General features: G+C 38.0%; 1 protein-coding gene and 1 pseudogene across 1 annotated transcript; both read right to left on the bottom strand.

Moving 5' to 3' along the window:
• Nucleotides 1-14,059: 14,059 nt before the first annotated feature.
• On the bottom strand, nt 14,060-15,042 carry LOC138441014 (olfactory receptor 5H8-like; annotated as a pseudogene).
• Nucleotides 15,043-18,305: 3,263 nt separating this feature from the next.
• LOC138430612 (olfactory receptor 5H8-like) lies at nt 18,306-19,256 on the bottom strand. The gene has a single exon (XM_069572672.1). It carries the CDS (start codon nt 19,233-19,235, stop codon nt 18,306-18,308), a length of 930 nt encoding a protein of 309 aa, XP_069428773.1. The 5' UTR covers nt 19,236-19,256.
• Between the last annotated feature and the right edge of the window lie 560 nt (nt 19,257-19,816).

The following is a 19,816-nucleotide window of genomic DNA, read 5'->3' as shown; positions in this document are numbered from 1 at the left end:
AGATTTTACAGTATTCTGACTGTTTTACCTAAGAATAATACGCCTTACAGAAGTTATTTCCCTTTTACCCATATCTTGTGAGAAACTGTGGTGATCCTTTCAAAGAGGTAGGCTTTTTAAGTAGAAAATAATGCAGCATCACTGGGATGATAATGGCACAGGCCACGATTCCTTGCATATTCATTTCCCAAGGTCAGGAAAATTTTGTTTATGTAAATTAGCTTTGAACAGAAGAGTCAACCAATTATATGAAAGTGTTCTTTTTAAACAGAAGAGGAAGGAATGAAGCACTAAAATTTCCTAATATCATGCATTGATTCCCTTTAGGACAAAACTAAGTTGTTCCTCTGGGCATTATAGATTTGAACCTGTAGGAAAAGTCCAGGTTGTTCCACAGGGCATTACAGACTCTAAAATAATAAACATCAAGTCACTGTAGACAATTCTAGTTTTAACAACTGAAATTGTATTTTATGTCACTGCCTTCCATAACAGATGACACTTCTGTCATGTTTATACAAACTTCAGTTCATCCACAAATTTTGATGCTCTGAGTGCTTTGATTAGTATGGTCTTTTCTGAGCTAATTATACATGAATTCAATGAGGACAAAATTCTAGACTACCTTTAGGAGCCAAGTACAAGAAAGTTGTCCTCCTGGTGCAAACTATAGCTCACATTCCAGATCTGCAAAGAACTCCCCACTTTAGAGTGAAATTTTTGGAGAAAAATTTTACTAGGCATAGGTCAGGGGAAGGAGCAAAGATAAAACAAAACAAAGGATCACAGTGGGAGGTGGCCTAGATCAGTGCCTCTCCAACTTTAGTCCCTGTGAATCTCCTGGTGATTTTCTGAAAGTGCATATTCTGTTTCAATAGGTCAGGGCTGGGTCCTGAGGGTCTTCATTTCTACCAAGGTGATGCCTCTAGACATTTAGCATCCTCAGGGTTTTCCATCATTGGGAGACCTAGCTTATCAGAGAACTAGATCATTAGTGAAGTTGGAGGTGGGGTAGGGGGGAATGGGAAAAAAAGGCAGATGGAGCTGACATGCAAAAGAGGAAAGCAAAGAAGAGCCAGAATGGACATGGCAGGCCAGGATGGGTTGAATCACAGCATGGAAGACTAGGCCGGGGACTTTTATCTTTATCTCAAAGGAAAACTATTGAGGGATTTTGAACAGGGTTGTCACATGTTCAGATTTGCCTCTAATTATTAACAGAGTACTTGGCATACAGAATTCATTTAGAAAAATAACACTATTTATGTCAAAAGAACATAATATGAAAATAGTAATATCGTACTTTGAAGAGCAGAAAAATGTTTAACCTTGACTTAGGACATGACTGGCAGCTAGGGAAAAAAAGAAGCATATATTTGGGTAGATTCATTAATCAACCATAGTATTTCTTAGATTTGTGCCAGTGAAACCTTAAAAAGAGATGAAAAAATCATAGATAAAGGAGGAGTCACTGTGAGAACTCAGCAGTGTAAGAGGATGGGTAAGCAGTATAATGTGTATTGGTAGCCTCAACCTAACCCACACCTGACTTAAACATACTGCCCTCTTCAATTTCATGTAATTACCTTTAAACTCTTTGTTGCCTAATTATTAGTACAAAAGTCTATATCTCTACTTCCAATAGGAATAGTCTTTTCAATTTTAGTTATTTTAATAGTTGGGTCATGGTATCTCATTGTGGTCTTCAGTTACATATCACCAAGAACAATGGTATGGAGCGTGTTTTTGTTGACATATATTTGACATATATACATTTAGTTTAGTGACCTGTCTGTTTAAACTTTTTGTCCTTTTTACTGGAGCTATATGTTTTCTTATTATTAGGTTTTGAGAATTTTTTGTATATCCAGTATACAAGGCTTTTATCACATACATGATTTATAAATTTTTCTCTAGGGATTGTTATTTCTTTTCCTTCTACAAGATATCCCACTGGTTCATTATGCTGACTGGACCTAGGGAGCAAGAAATAACAACTGCTTTAGACTTATTGGTAGACATTTGCCTGCTAGAAGATGAGAAATAAACCCCCAAAATTTCAGGGTCCACTTAATTTAGTGAAATTCTTGAGATTCAGTTGTGTGGGTCATGGGGAATTATAACTTCATAGATGTAGATATATTGTTGCATCTAGCCCATCCTGCAACCAAAAAGGAGACGGAACCCTTAGTAGGCTACTATGGATTTTAGAAGGAAAATTATCCTTATTGAGTACATTAAGACAGCCACTTTATCAAGGGACCAGAAAAACTGCTTGATTTGGGCATGGCTCAGAACAGGTGAAAGATTTGCAAAAGACCTAGCCTTCTCTCCAAGCTGTGGTGCCACTTGGACCATATAATCCAGCAGAAACAGGTGCTTGAAGTGGTAGTGGAAGATAGGGATGCTCTTTGGAGCCTTTGGCAGGTCAAGTTAAGTGCTAAACCTTAGGTTTTGAACAAAGCATTCAGATCTGTTGCAGATAAATACTCTCCATGGAAGGAAGCATAACTTCATGGCAAATAGATGGGGGGAAAATGGAAACAGTAACAGACTTCATTTTCTTGGGCTCTAAAATCATTGCCAATGGTGATTGCAGCCATGAAATTAGAAGATGCTTGCTCCTTAGAAGAAAAGCTATGACAAACCTAGACAGTGTATTGAAAGCAGAGACATTACATTGCCAACAAAATCTGTATAGTAAATTTCATTTCAGTTCAGTCACTCAGTCGTGTCTGACACTTTGTGACCCCTTGGACTGCAGAAGACCAGGCTTCCCTGTCCATCATCAACTCCCAGAGCTTGCTCAAACTCATGTCCATCAAGTCAGTGATACCATCCAACCATCTCATACTCTGTCGTCCCTTTCTCCTCCTGCCTTCAATCTTTCCCAGAATCAGAGTCCTTTCCAGTGAGTCAGTTCTTCACATCAGGTGGCCAAGTATTGGAGTTTCAGCTTCATCATTGGTCCTTCCAATGAATATTCAGGAATGATTTCTTTTAGGACTGACTTGTTGGATCTCCTTGAAGTCCAAGGGACTCTTAAGAGTCTTCTCCAACACCACAATTCCAAGGCATCAATTCTTCAGTGCTCAACTTTCTTTATGGTCCAACTCTCACATCCATATATGATTACTGGAAAAATCATAGATATGATTAGGCAGACCTTTGTTGGCAAAGTATTCTCTGCTTTTTAATATGCTGTCTAGGTTTGTCATAGCTTTTCATCCAACGAGCAAATGTGTTTTAATTTTGTGGCTGCAGTCACCATCTACAGTGATTTTGGAGCTCCCCCAAAATATAAAGTCTCTCACTGTTTCCATTGTTTCCCCATCTATTTGCCATGAAGTGATGGGACTGGATGCCATGATCTTAGCTTTTTGAATGTTGAATTTTAAGCCAACTTTTTCACTCTTCTCATTCACTTTCATCAAGAGCCTCTTTAGTTCTTCTTCACTTTCTGCCATAAGGGTGGTGTCATCTGCATATCTGAGGTTATTGATATTTCTCCCAGCAATCTGGATTCCAGCTTATGTTTCATCCAACCCAGTATTTCTCATGATGTACTCTGCATATAAGTTAAATAAGCACAGTGACAATATATAGCCTTGATGTACTCCCTTCCAAATTTGGAACCAGTCCATTGTTTTATGTCCAGTTCTAACTGTTGCTTCTTGACCTGCATACAGATTTCTCAGGAGGTAGGTAAGATGATCTGGCATCCCCATCTCATTCAGAATTTTCCACAGTTTATTGTGATCCACACAGTCAAAGGTTTTGGCATAGTCAATGATGCAGAAGTAGATGTTTTTCTGGAACTCTCCTGCTTTTTCAAGGTTCCAACAGATGTTGACAATTTGATCTCTGGTTCCTCTACCTTTTCTAAATCCAGCTTGAACAAATGGAAGTCATTGTTCATGTACTATTGAAACCTTGCTTGGAGAATTTGAGTGTTCCTTTGCTAATGTGAGAGATGAGTGCAACTGTGCAGTAGTTTGAGCATTTTTTGGCATTGCCTTTTTTGGGATTGAAATGAAAACTGATCTTTTCCAGTCCTGTGGCCTCTGCTGAGTTTTCCAAATTTTCTGGCATGTTGAGTGCAGCTATTTAACGGCATCATCTTTTAGGATTTGAATTAGCTCAACTGGAATTCCATCACCGTCATTATTTTTGTTTGTGGTGGTGCTTCCTAAGGCCCACTTGACTTCGCATTCCAGGATGTCTAGCTCTAGGTGAGTGATCACACCATCATGATTATCTGGGTCATGAAGATCTTTTCTGTATAGTTCTTCTGTATATTCTTGCCACCTCTTCTTAATATATTCTGCTTCTTAGGTCCATACTGTTTTTGTCCTTTATTGTGCCCATCTTTGCATGAAATGTTCCTTTGATATCTCTAATTTTCTTGAAGAGAACTCTAGTCTTTCTCATTCTATTTTTGTTTTCTATTTCTTTGAATTAATCACCGAAAAAGGCTTTCTTATCTCTCCTTGGTGTTCTTTGGGACTCTGCAATCAAATGGGTATATCTTTCCTTTTCTCTTTGCCTTTTGCTTCTCTTCTTTTGTCAGGTATTTGCAAGGCCTCAGACAACCATTTTGCCTTTTTGCATTTCATTTTCTTGAGGATGGTCTTGATCACTGCCTCCTGTACAATGTCATGAACCTCTGTTCATAGTTCTTCAGGCACTCTGTCAGATATAATCCTTTGAATCTATCTGTAACTTCTACTATATAATCATAAGATTGATTTAGGTCATACCTGAATGGTCTAGTGGTTTTCCCTACTTTCTTCAATTTAAATCTGAATTTTGCAGTAAGGAGTTAATGATCTGAGCCACAGTGAGATGCCAGTCTTGTTTTTGCTGACTGTATAGAGCTTCTCCATCTTTGGCTGCAAAGAATATAAGCAATATGATTTTGGTATTAACCATCTGGTGATGTCATGTGTAGAGTTATCTCTTGTGTTGTTGGAAGAAGGTGTTTGCTATGACCAATGCATTCTCTTGGCAAAACTCTGTTAACCTTTCCACTGCTTCATTTTGTACTCAAAGGCCAAATTTGCCTGTAACTCCAGATATCTCTTGACTTCCTACTTTTGCAATCCAGTCCCCTATGATGAAAAGGACAGCTTTTTCTGTGTGCTAGTTCTAGAAGATCTTGTAGGTCTTCATAGAACCATTGTATAGTCAAAGCTATGGTTTTTCCAGTAGTCATGTACAGATTTGAGGGTTGGACCATAAAGAAGGCTCAGCACCAAAGTATTCCTTAGATGCTTTCAAAATTTAATGCTGGAGAAGGCTCTTAAGATTATCTTGGCCAGCAAGTTGATCAAACCAGTTAATCCTAAAAGAAATCAATCTTGAATATTCATTGGAAGGACTGATGCTGAAGTTGAAGCTCCAATACTTTGGGCACCTGATGTAAAGTGCTGACACATTAAAAAAGACCCTGATGCTGGGAAAGATTGAGGGCATGAGAAAAATGGGGTGACAGGGTGAGATGGTTGGATGGCATCATTAACTCAATGGACATGAGTTTGAACAAGCTCCTGGAGACAGTGAAGGACAGTCAAACCTGGCATGCTGCAATCCATGGGGTTGCAAAGAGTTATATATAATAGATCCACTGAAGAGCAGCATGTGACAAACAGCTATTAGCCTGCCCTGTGCCCTATCAGGGGCTTCCCTGGTGTCTCAGACTGAATGCTTAATAATGGGTCATCAGTTTTACATGGCATCTGAGCTGCCTTTCCTGAATTGGGTGTTGTATGATTGCCAGGCCATTAAATTGGGAGTACACTGTCATATCATTATTAAATGCAAGTGGTATGTACATGTTTTAGCCTGAGCAAGCCTTGAAGGTACCAGTAATGTCTATGAAGAAGCAACCCAAATGCCCATGGTTCCCATGCCTGCTGCACTGGATTCTCCATCCCAGCCTGCACTTGTGGCCTAATAGGAGGGGTAGGGGTTGTCTATAATTAACAGAGGAATAGAAGACCCGGATCTGGTTTACCAGTGGTTCTGCATCATATGCAGACACCATCCCAAAGTGGACTACTCTAACACTATTCCTGCTCTGTGACTTCCCTGGCAGACAGTGTGATAGAAAATCTTCCCAATGGACAGAACTTGGATACCTGATAGCTTACTTGCTTGTAAATATAAATGGCCAGGTATGTGATTATATAGTGATTCGTGGGCTTTAACCAATAGTTTGGCTGGATGGTAAGGGACTTTGAAGCACTAATACTGGAAAATTGATGGCAAGGATAGTTGAGGAAGAAGTATGTGGATATTTCCCTCTAAATGGGAAAAATCATAGATATTTGTGTCGGATGTGAATACTCACTGAAGGATGACTTCAGCAGTGGATGACTTTAATAATGAAGTGGACAGGATGATCCAGTCATGGACACCAGTCAACATTTTTCTTCAGCCACCCTGCTGCTGCAGCAGCTGCTGCTGCTAAGCCGTGTCAGTCATGTCCGACTCTGTGTGACCCCATAAATGGCAGCCCACCAGGCTCCGCCGTCTCTAGGATTCTCCAGGTAAGAACACTGGAGCAGGTTGCCATTTCCTTCTCCAATGCATGAAAGTGAAAAGTGAAAGTGAAGTCACTCAGTCACGTCCGAGTCTTAGCGACCCCATGGACTGCAGCCTACCAGGCTCCTCCATCCATGGGATTCTCCAGCCAAGAGTACTGGAGTGGGTTTCCACTGCCTTCTTCTCAGCCATCCTACCCTGGTCAACACCAAAGGGACTCAAAGGGGACCATGGTGGCAGGAATAAAGTTTACCTGTGGGATCAGCAACATGGGCTTCTACTCACCATGGCCAGCCTGGCCAAGGCCACATCTTAGTGCCCAGTCTGCCAGCAGAGACCAACAATGAGTCCTTGATAGTGTACTGTTTATCAAGGTGATAAGCTAGCTTCCTGGTGACAGATTGATTACCCTGGACAATTTTCAATTGTGGAAAGGTCAGTGTTTTGTCCTTACTAGAATAGGTACTAACTCTAGATACTGATTTTCCTTCCCTGCAGACAAAGTGTTTCTGCCAAAAGAACTCTCTGTGGACTTACAAGATTACTTATCTACTGCTCATGTTACTTCAACAGCAAATGAAATGTGATGATGGCCCCATTACTATTGAGTTCACTTGTCTGAAGCTGTTAGATTGAGAGAATGTCAGAAAGGCCTTTTATAACTCAGTTACAGTATTTCCTGGATGGACAGTACCATAGGTGATCAAGGTTCTTCAGAAGGCTGTGTGCTTTTAAAATCAGCATCTAATACATAGTACTGTTTTTCAGATAGCCAGGATTCATAGGTCAAAAATCAAGAAGTAGAAATGGAAATGGCACCACTCAGTATTACACCTAGAGATCCGCTAGACAACTTAACTTCATTTTCCAAGATATTATGCTCAGAGGTTGAGAGCCCTTGTAGCCAGAGGGAAGAATATTTCCACCAGCACACAGAGCAGTGATTCCATTGAGTAGGATCTTAGGAGTGCTACTGGGCCACTTTGGGCTCCTCATTCCTCTGAATCATCAGGCAAGGAAGGCTAAGTCACTAGAAGTGACTGATCCTGACTACCAAGGGAAATTGGACTACTGCTCCATAATGGGACTACTGCTCCAAAATCATGTCTGGAAAAAGAAAATCCCTCAGAACATCTCATAGAAGTACTAGTCTCTGAAACTTACCTCAATGGCAAACTTCAACAAATGAAGCAACATGAATGGATCTAGAGATTGTCATTCTGAATAAAGCAAGTCAGACAGAGAAAGATAATTATGATATCACTTATATGTAGAATTTTGAAAAAGCCTACAAATTAATTTATCTAAAGAACAGAAATAGAGCTACAGATTTAGAAAACAAATTTATAGTTACTAGAGGATAAGAGGAAAGGGATAAATTGGAAGATTGGGATTGACACATACACACTACTATATGATATGAAACAGGTAACTAATAAGGACCTACTGTATAGCACAGAGAACTCTATTCAATACTCTGTAATGACCTATATTGGAAAAGAATCTTAAAAAGAGTGGATATATGTATAACTAAGTCACTTTGCTGTTCTGCAGACACTAATATAACATTGTAATCAGCTATTGTTATTGTTGTGTCGCTAAGTCATGTCCGACTTGTTTGCAACCCCATGGACTGTAGCCCACCAGGTTCCTCTGTCCACGGGATTTCCCAGGTAAGAATACTGGAGTAGGTTGCCATTTCCTTTTCTGAGGGATCTTCCCAACCCAGGGATTGAGTTCTCATTTCCTAAATTAGCAGGTGACTTCTTTACAGCTGAGCCACCAGGGAAGCCCCCAATAATTTTTTTTTTAATTGGGCAGAACTTCTAATTTTCTAGACTCTTTTGAGAATGATGATTTGGGTCACCCTGCCAGATAAAGAATAGTGACTAACTGCAGTACTTTATGAAAGTAAAGGGAAAATGGATTTGAAAGTGAAAGAAGGTAGTTATAAATACCATGAGGTCAGTTACAAAATGCCTTGAGTATTTCTTCCTTACTTTGATAAGAGTACATTATGGTGTATGTGTGTATGCTTGTGTACAACAAATGTCTTACTTTTCCTTACACTATTATTCCCTTATCATAAGATGAATTGAGTAAATAGCTTATGATTAATCATTGTCAATTTAACATCATTGTATTTAAGTTATCAGATATTAAAGAGTAAATATTTTCCCTCTTAGTGCCTTTTAAAATAATTTATTTACTTATTTTATTTACTTATTTTTGGCTGCACTGGGTCTTCATTGCTGCAGGAGACTTTCTGTGCAGGCTTTCTCTAGTTGGCAGCAAATAGGGACTACTCTTCTTTGAGGTGCATGAGCTTTTTATTATGGTGACTTCTCTTGTTGTGCAGCTCAGGCACCAGAGGGCAGTGGCTTCAGTAGGTTGCAGGCTCTAGAGCACAGGCTTAGTAGTTGTGGCACACAGGCTTTGTTGTCCCATGGCATGTGGAATCTTCCTGAACAGGGCTAGAACCCATGTCCCTTGCATTGGGCAGGCAGATTCTTAACCGCAGGACTGCCAGGGAAGCCCCTTTTTTGGTGCATTTTTGATTGTACACAGCACAATTGCATCATTATTGGTAGAATTATGCCCTTACTGTTATCCTTATTTGAAGTTTAATTACAGTTTAAAAAAGTGTTTATGGGTGCCAAGTTGACAGTGGGTACACTTGAAGATCTACAAGACTTCCTAGAACTAACACCGAAAAAGTTGTATGTCCTATTCATAGGGTATTGGAATGCAAAAGTAGGAAGTAAAGAGATACCTAGAGTAACAGACAGATTTGGCCTTGGAGTACAAAATGAAGCAAGGCAAAGGCTAACAGAAATCTGCCAAGAGGATGCACTGATCATAATGAACATCCTTTTTCAACAACACAAGAGATGACTTTAAATATGGACATCATCAAATGGTCAATACTGAAATGAAATTGATTACATTCTTTGCAGCTAAAGAAGGAGAAGCTGTATACAGTCAGAAAAAACAAGACCTGGATCTTGTTTTAAAGAAAGTGGGGAAAACCACTAAGCCAGTCAGCTATGACTTAAATCAAATTTACAGTAGAGGTGACAAATAGATTCAAGAGATTAGGTCTAGTAAACAGAGTGCCTGAAGAACTATGGACAGGGGTTCATAATATTGTACAGGAGTCAGTGAGCAAAGCCATCCCAAAGAAAAATACAAGAAGCCAAAGTAGTTGTCTGAGGAAGCTTTGCAAATAGCTGAGGAAAGAAGAGAAGCCAAAAGCAAGGGATAAAGGGAAAGCTACACTCAATTAAATGCAGAGTGCCAGAGAATAGCAAGGAGGGACAAGAAGGCCTTCTTCAATGAACAATGCAAAGAAATAGAGGAAAATAACAGAATGGGAAAGACTAGAGATCTCGTCAAGAATATTGGAAATATCAAAGGAACATTTCATCTAAAAATGGGCACAATTAAGGACAGAAATGATAAAGACCTAATAGATGCAGGAGATCAAGAAGAGATGGCAAAAATATACAGAAAAGATCTTAATGACCCAGATAACCACAATGGTGTGGTCACTCACCCAGAGCCAGACATTCTGGAGTGTGAAGTCAAGTGGGCCTTAAGAATCACTGCTGCCAATAAAGCTAGTGGAGGTGACAGAATTCCAGCTATTTAAAATCCTAAAAGATGATACTATTAAAGTGCTGCACTTAATATGTCAGCAAATTTTAAACCCAGAAGCGGCCACAGTACTAGAAAAGGTCAGTCTTCATCCCAATTCCCAAGAAGGGCAGTACTAAAGAATGTTCAGACTACTGGACTATTATACTCATCTCCCACACTAGTAAGGTTATGCTCAAAATCCTTCAAGCTAGGCTTCAGCATTTCATGAACTGAGAACTTCCACATGTCCAAGGTGGGTTTAGAAAAGGCCCAGGAACCAGAGATCAAATTGCCAAAATGTGCTGGATCATAGAAAAGGAAGGGAACTCCAGAAAAACACACATGTAGGATCTTCCCAGACCAAAATTGAACTGGCATCCCCTGCATTGCAAGGTCAAGTCTTAACCACTGGACAGCCTGGGAAGCCCTATTTGAACACTGTGTAGGATAATATTCTGAAACTTCCCAACAGCATAAGATATTGTAAAATGATGAGAAAAAAATGTTTATAAATGTACATAAAGAGAGAGGAACCGTGGAGTCTTTTAAATCTCTAGGTTAAGAAAATCAATACAGCTTCATAATAAAGAGTATTTATGTTATATTATTAGCATCTCCAATGTGTAGTTTAATCCAATATAAGTAGTGTTCCAGAAAACTGGATGAACTTAGTATTGTCATAAGCAATGTGATAGTTCATTGCATCTAAATACCATTAAATAATATATATGTAATTTAATTTCATAGTTTCTTGAGCTTTACTCAAGTTCACACTTGACATCTTTTCCAACATGATACTGAAATGACACACATGATATACAAAAATGAAAAAAGTGTTTCATAGAAGTGAGAATGGGAAAACACCAGTGAGGAGATTTGGTGAATTTCTGGAGAGCATAAAATAGTTAAGATCTCTTTTGAAGGACACATCAGAGCAGTAGGATCTCTAGATTAGACATGTTCAACAGAAGGCTACAGAGGAAGCCTGAGTTTCTGAGAGACCCCCAGTGCCTTCTTCATACCCACCTAACCTAAAGAAGACTTGACAGGTAAACCATGCTCACATACTCATAGCTTGTTGTCAACCTTTTCATTCAAACAAAAGGCCAATTAGGGAAACAAACCTTTATGATTATAAAACACATATATCATTTGCTTATATTAGCAGTGTAGTCTTTGGGTCATAACTATATGTGTATAAAAAAGCAAAACTTTAAATTACAGGAAAAAATATCAGAACAATGGGAATATTATATAGCAATGAAAATGACTGCATTATAGATATATGGAAATACATAGATTCCCTAGTGAAAAATAATGAAAGCATCATGACTGTTATCCTTTCATTTGCTTTCTGGGGTTTGGTGATGTCCCTCAAGAAGCAAAAGGAAAGCAGATTACCTGGGCTAATCTTGTGATCTGCACCTCCAAAAATATGTAATAATGTTATTGTTATAAATATTTATATGGTTTGTATCTTTAACCCAAATATCTAACTAAAGAGCTTCACCCTGATATTTTGTCATACTCTATCACTGGGGCTGATCCTCTTTCTAAGAACAAGATTAATTCGCTTTAGGTATGTGATGCTTGTGATCATCTTGAAAGAAACACATGAAGGTGCCTTGACATAGAGTAGCCATCCCAGGCCTAATAATCTCTATGGGCTCATTGCAAGACTGAAAAGTAAGTGATGCAGTCATACTTCATTTGAAATATTTGTGCTGTCAGAATAATTTCAAGTTTACATATATTGCATATTTATTTAGGACCTCATGTGTGTAAGCAACTGTGCTAACCACCACATAGGAATAAATGAGAGAATAGTGAGAGTTCTAAACTGTAACCTAAAAATGGCTTATAGGCCCAAAGTAAGAATTACAGTGTTATACATGGCCTAAGAGTATAAATAAACTATTCAATGTTTCAAAATGAGGGAGCATTCTTTTTCTCTTTGAGGTGTTATGGAAATGTGTTGTGGAAGGTATAACATTTAAGATAGACCTTGAAGGAAGGACTGTTATAATTTCAAATGAAGATAAACATACTTGGGGAGAATGTTCCAGTGGAGAGACCTGTATTGGGAAAAAAAAAAAAATGTACCTGAGAGGAAGATTTGTCCGGAAGAGTTTCAGTGATTCATTTTTGTTATAGCATTGGGCCCATTAGGAGAATAGTGGAAGAAGAGAATTTGGAGTTAAATCAAGATTTTTTTGGGGAAAGACCCCAAATAATGCCAACATGAACAAATTCAGGGTAAGTTATAGTTAAGGATAGATATGTTTATAAATCATGCAATATGTTGATACACATAAACAAACATATACATATGCATATAGAGATTTCTAGATAGGTATACAATATATATACATAATCTGATAGCAATACCATCCATTAAAAATTATTGAAGAGAAATATTAATCAGAGTTCTTTCCATAATAAATAATCTGACAACAATGTCTGGAACATAACCAAGTAGTAAAAGTATCAAGAATGTTGAAAATGACAGATGTGAGTAGTTTTAGAGTGAGGGCATCAGTGGTGTTAGTAGGAATGTGTATGGGATCAGTGGTGAGACTGGAAGGTCAGGGATATACCTGAAGACTAATCACTTACTATTCTTAAAGTGTGGATTGTGACAAAAGCTAACATTTAAGGATCGTGGGGGCACAAATCATGCAAACTTTGGCTCATTTTCATGTCTTTCCCAGCTACTCATTGAACTCTGATAGATCATTTTAATGTTATTTGTACTTTGGTAATATGCACTTGAGGCTTCTTGTTAACAACACATTCTAATAATCTATACATATTACTTCTTTTTTCTGATTAGTTTCATATTTCTTAGAATTGTATGAAAGTTGAGACCATTTCCTTCACATTCTGCCACCTCTTTTTTTCCTTTCTATGCCCATCCCAATTAAATCTTCAGTCTCATTGTTTAGCTTCCTCAATCAGTAAAGCTTTTCAGATTACCTTACAACATATCCCCAAACTGGACAGAACCATTCAAGAGGAAGGATAGTGAGAGACACCCTCCCTCTTCTTGTTAGACATAGACACACGTTGAGCTAACAGCATCCTCTTGCAATTTGACCTGATTTTCCCTGCTGTAACTCCTTTCTCATTTTTCATTTTTATTGACTACTCATTTCTGTTGCATTTTTTGTATGATTAGAGAGTTGCATGGCTTCCCAGGTGGCTCAGTGGTAAAGAACCTGCCTGCCAATGCAGAAGATGTAGGCTCTATCCTTGGGTTGAAAGATCCCATGCAAGAGGAAATGGCAACCCACTCAGTATTCTTGCCTGGGAAATCCCATGGACAGAGGAGCCTGGTAGGCTACAATCCACAGGGTTGCAAAGAGTGAGACACAATTTAACAACTGGGCAAAATTGAGGCACAGAGAGTTGAAACTCTACAAAAAAGTGAAATTTACTATGTATGTCCCACATAGAGTGAAATGGAAGACTTTTTGATTGCTAGCAGAATTCCTGAAATTTGCCCTCTGTTTATTCAAACACAGGTTTGTCACCACTGGGGAGTTTAAACATGATATGATTCTTCAGGCTGTGAAGGTTTCTTAATATCAAAGATACCATATTTAAATTCTTTTCAGAGTGAATATACTATCATAGCACTTAATGCATTTATGCAGACATATTGAGAAGATATATGCAGAAGATTTTAATTTGTTTTCATCTTTAATTTTTTTGGTATAACATGAACACTTGATTAGAATTTTATCTACTTTTTTGTGTAACATGTACACAGAGTTTCAGATGCTTATTAGTACTCTCAGCTTAATTCTTTAAAACACTAGGGTAATAATGATAACTGCAAAAAAATTTGAATCCTGGTCAATAGTAGCAACATCTAATCTGCACAATTTATGACTATTTCAGTAAAAAGTGAACTGATATGAGCATTCTTCTTCAACACTTTTGCCAGTGAATCTATGACTTTATTTCTCAAGCTATATATAATTGGATTTAAGAAGGGAATTATGATCATGTAAAATAGAGAGTACATCATATTTTGATCATCTGCTTGTGCAGACCTAGGGTGTATATACATGACAAGAAGAGGCCCATAGGATAAATAAACAGATAGGAGGTGGGCCCCACAGGTGGAGAAGGCCTTATTTATGCCTTGTACCAACTTCTTTTTTAAGACTGTAAAAAGAATAAATGTATAAGAGATGAGAACAGTAAGAATGCTGAACATCTGTATTAACCAAGAGAAAATAAATAACATCAGAAAATTAGTGGAAGGGTCAGTACAGGAAATCTTAAAGAGTGGTACGAATTCACAGTAACAGTGATGTATTATATTAGAATTACAGAAGGTCAATCTTAATAAAAGTTATATTATGAAGTATGGCATGGAAAAGGCCACCTAAAAATGATGAAACTAATAGCTAAATGCATAGTTTATTGGTCATAATAACTGGAGAAAGTGATGGTTTGCAAATGGCCACATAGCAATCATATGCCGTTGTTGCCAGCCAACAGCATTTGGTGGTTATGCTGGTTCCAAAGGGGAAAAAAATGTATCTTACATTCAGTGAGAGACATCATTTTGTCCTTTGCAAAGAAACTGACCAGCAGCTGGGGTGTCACTGTGGATGATATCCAGGCATCCACCAAGGCCAAATTCTCAAGAAATAAGTACATGAGGATGTGAAGGTGAGGATCATTGCAGATGAGAGCAATGAGGCCAAGGTTTCCCATAATGGTGAGGAGATACATCACCAAGAACAAAAAGAACAGGGGAATTCGCCCTTCTGGCTGATATGTGAGTCCTGTGAGAATGAATTCTGTCAGCAACGTTGCATTTTCCTTTTCCATGTCCTCACTGGGTAGTACCTGAAATGAAATGGAGTAAACCAGAAATAAAGACACAAAGAATTTTCAACATGAGTAAATGAGAATGAGAGTTGAAATAAACCATGCATATCAGAATGCCCTCTTAATTTTATTTTCTATAATAGATGAGATCTATTTGGATGAAATATGCCTGCATGTGTGCTAAGTCACTTCAGTTGTGTCTGACTCTTTGTGACCCTATGGACTGTAGCCCACCAGGCTCCTCTGTCCATGGGACTCTCGGCAAGAATACCGGAGTGGCTTGCCATCTCCTCCTCCAGGGGATTTTCCTGAACTGGGGATTGAACCTGCTCTTATGTCTCCTGCATTGGCAAGCAGGTTCTTTACCACTAGCCACCTAGCCCTGGGTAAAATGACTTTGAGAGGAGAGTGAAGAGAATGCAAAAGAATTCACAATGTAGAATCACCACTTTGGTGACATATTTGATGTGAAGGGAGTGGTCAGTGAAGAACAGAGGAGTCATTTAGTTGACTGGATAGATTTTCATTAAAAATTGATTGATAACTCATCAATCATATAATTCATATGCAGTCTGTTGCATTGTTCTATATGTCTGTTTTTGTGCCCCAACATTCTGTTTTACTTACTGTAGCTTTGTCATATAGTCTGAAGTATAGAAGCTTTGCTGTTATTTTTCCCCAAGACAAATTTGGCAATCTGGGGTCTCTGTTCCATATAAATTTCAAGTTTTCTATCTGTGAAAAGTATCCTGGATATTTTGATAGGGATTGCATTAAATGCACTGATTGCTTTGTGTACAATGGTCACTTTAGCATAATTAATTCTTCCAATTCAAGAGCATGAGATATCTTTCCAATTCTTTAAGTCATTTTCGGTTTTATTTATCAGTGTTTTAAAGTTTTGTATATAGATCTTTCACTTGCTTGGTTAAGTTTATTCCTAGTTATTTTTTGATGCAGTTTTAAATGGAGTTGTTTTATATTTTCTTTTTCTGATATTTCATTGTTAGTGTAAAGAAATGCAACCAATTTCTGTATATTAATCTTGTATCCTGGTACCTTGCTGAGTTAATTTACTAGTTCTAATAGGTTTTGTGTGGAGTCTTGGAACTTCTCTATATAGAGTGTTATCTCATCTGCAAATAGTGACAGTTTCACATTTCCCTTTCCTTGTGAGTACCTTTCATTTCTTTTTCTTGTCCGGTTTCTGTGACTAAGACTTCCAATATGATATTGAATAGAAATGGTGAGAGTGAGCATCTGTTTCTTTCCTAAATTTCAGCTCTTCGTTATAATACTCCATTGAGAATTATACTGGCTGTGGGTTTGTTGTAAATGGATTTTTGTATATTGAGATATGTTCCCTCTATATCTACTTTGGTGATAGTTTATTCCTGAATGGATGTTGAATTTTATCAAATGTTTTTTTCTAAATCTACTGAGATGATCATGTGGTTTTTTTTTTCTTTCCTTTTGTTGATATGGTATTGATTGATTTGCATATGTTGAATCATCCTTGACCCTGGAATGAATCCAGCTTCATTATGGTGTATGATACTTTGGGGTAGTATTGAATTTGATTTGTATCTACATCCTTCAAAGTTATTGCACTGTAATATTATTTTTTAATAATGTCTTTGGTTTTGGTATCAAGGTAATGGTGGTAAACATTAACAGAGTAAATTTGGGAATGTTTTCTCACTTTCTGTCTATTGAAATAAGTTCTTTGTATGTTTGGTAAAACTTTCTAGTGAAGTTGTTCATTCCTGGATTTTGTTTGCAGGAAGTAGTTGACTATTTTTCTCCTGTTCTGCCATTTCTCTCTTATTCTCTATGTCTATCCAATTTAAATTATCAGCCTAATCTGTTAGCTTTCTGAATTAGTGAAGTTTCTCAGGTTGATCCATAACATACAGACACACCTAGAAAGGACAGATAGAAGAATCATCTACAGTTAAGAGGCAACTCACCTCTTTCCCTTTCTCTAAGAAACATGTTAAGGTAAGAGGATCTCTTAACAGTGTAGCTCTGTCTTCATTGTCTTGACTCCCATACCATTTTTTCCTCATTGCTTTCTCATTTCTCTTTATTTCTCTGTGTGGTATGGAGTTTATCCCCACAAAAGGTGAAATTTACCATACCTCAGATAATGTGGAATAATAGGACTTTTGATTGCTAGCAAAATTCCTGGGAATTACTTCTGTTCACTCCAAACACAAACCCACCTCCATATGGAGTTAAATTTGTTATGAGTTTGCTGGCTACATGGCTGTAGAAATAGCAAAGATATCATCATCAAGTCCTGTTCACAGGGCCTGCACTATTTTACAACTGAATGTATTTATAGAGCCACAGTGAACAACATATAGGCCTGTAAAATTTTTCCTTCTTGTTTTCTGCTCTAATTTTTTAGGTATGACATAAATAATTAAAATATGAAGTTGTTTAAAGACACTTATTAGATACTAACATCTTGTATGCTTAGTCAATGCTATGGTTTTTCCAGTGGTCTCGTATGGATGTGAGAGTTGGACTACAAAGAAAGCTGAGTGCAGAAGAATTGATGCTTTTGAAATGTGGTGTTGGAGATGACTCTTGAGAGTCCGTTGGAGTGCAAGGAGATCCAACCAGTCCATCCTAAAGCAGATCAGTCCTGGGTGTTCATTGGAAGGACTGATGTTGAAGATGAAACTCCAATACTTTGGCCACCTGATGCAAAGAGCTGACTCATTGGAAAAGACCCTGATGCTGGGAAAGATTGAGGGCAGGAAAAGAAGGGGATGACAAAGGATGAGATGGTTGGATGGCATCACCGACTCACTGGACATGGGTTTGGGTGAACTCCGGGAGTTGGTGATGGACAGGGAGGCCTGGCGTGTTGCGGTTCATGGGGTCGCAAAGAGTCTGACGCGACTGAGCGACTGAACTGAACTGATGCTTAGCTGCTCAGTCATGTTTGACTTCTTGCAACTGCGTGGACTGTAGCCCACCAGGCTCCTCTGTCCATGGGATATTCCAGTCAAGAATACTGGAGTGGGTTGCTATTTACTCCTCCAGGGGATCTTCCTGACCCAGTGATCGAACCCACATCTCCTGTCTCTCCTGTATTGGCAGGCAGATTCTTTACCACTGAGCCACCTGGGAATAAGTCAATAAAAGAATAGTACAACTGTAAATGCAAAAACTTTTAAATAATAATCAACACATAGACACATCTAATTGTATAGTTTTATAGTATCTTAATGAAAAGAGAATGCTTATTAATATGATATCTAAACATTTCTCTTTAACATTTTTGTTAGTGAGTCTATGACTTTCTTATTTCTCAGGCTGTAAATTATTGGATTTAAGAAAGGAATTATGACAGTGTAAAACAGAGAGTCCATCATATTCTGATCATTTTCTTGTGCAGATCCAGGGAGCACATACATGAAGAGAAGAGGCCCATAGTATAAAGAGACAGACAGGAGGTGGGCTCCACAAGTGGAGAAGGCCTTCCTTATTCCTTGTAGAGACTTCTTTTTTAAGATTGTAAAGAGAACAAGTGTATAAGAGACCAGAACAATGGAAATGGTGAATGCCTGTATTGATCCAGCAAAAATGAACACCATAAGATAATTAATTGTAGGGTCAGTACAGGAAATCTTAAACAATGGTATAATGTCACAATAAAAGTGATGTACTATGATGGAATTGCAGAAGGTTAATCTGAGTAAAAAAGCATTATGAATTATGGCATGGAAAAGGCCACCTAAAAATGACAAAACTAATAGCCAGATACATAGTCTATTGGTCATGATCACTGGATAAAGTAATGGTTTGCATATGGCCACATAGCGATCAAATGCCATTGTTGCCAGCAGAAAACATTCTGTGGTTACACAAATTGCAAAGGAAAAAAATTGTATCTTACATTCAGAAAGAGAGATCATTTTGCTCATGGCAAAGAAGTTGAGCAGCATTTTGGGGGTCACTGTGGAGGATAACCAAGTATCCACAAAGGCCAGATTCCCAAGGAATAAGTACATGGGGATGTGAAGGTGAGGGTCATTGCAGATGAGAGCGATTAGACCAAGGTTTCCCACAATGGTGATGAGGTATATCATCAAGAACAGAAGGAACAGGGGGACCTGCCACTCTGGTTGATGTGTAAGTCCTGTGAGAATGAACTCTGTCAGCCCTGTTATGTTTTTTGTTTCCATATCCTTGATAGATGATCTCTGAAATACAATGCAATAAATGGAAAAAGAACATTTCACAAGAATTCTTAAAAGAAAATTCATTGAGAGTAACAGAACCATGCACTATGATGAATGCCCTTTATTTACTCTTACTAAAATCATAAAAAGTATTTGTAGCAGTTGTTATTTTGGCAAAAAGTTGTTATTTGGCAATCATTTTATTTTAAAATGTAAACAGTCATGAATAGATGTAGAAAAGAAAGACATTCTGAACATGAGCAAATTTATGGGAAAACTATCCCGTGTTTTCAAGGTGAATATAGTGTCAAAAGTAAGTTGTCAGAAGGGCCTGGATTATAAAAGTAATCAATGCTATGTGAAAGATCTTGAACTTTATTCTTTAAGGATAGGCATTCATTGAAAACTTTGAAACAGGGATTGTCATCATCAGTTATTTTTGAAATTAAATATTTGGTTGTAGAAAATAGACTGCAGGGTGAACGACCAGTTGTGAGAAATGCTAATCAGGAATCTATGACTCTTGTCTATGATTCCCAAACCAGATTACACATCAGAATTTTCTGGGGGAGTTTTGGTACAAA

The sequence above is a fragment of the Ovis canadensis genome, chromosome 1, assembly GCF_042477335.2.
Source record: "Ovis canadensis isolate MfBH-ARS-UI-01 breed Bighorn chromosome 1, ARS-UI_OviCan_v2, whole genome shotgun sequence".
In the NCBI taxonomy this organism is placed as follows: domain Eukaryota; kingdom Metazoa; phylum Chordata; class Mammalia; order Artiodactyla; family Bovidae; genus Ovis; species Ovis canadensis.
Note: the sequence above shows the minus strand (reverse complement) of the source record. Positions and strands in the feature narration are given on the sequence as shown.

What these genes read in the sequence shown, in the direction of transcription:
- LOC138430612 (XM_069572672.1), bottom strand. Translation starts at nt 19,235, where the DNA reads ATGGAAACAAAAAACATAACAGGGCTGACAGAGTTCATTCTCACAGGA.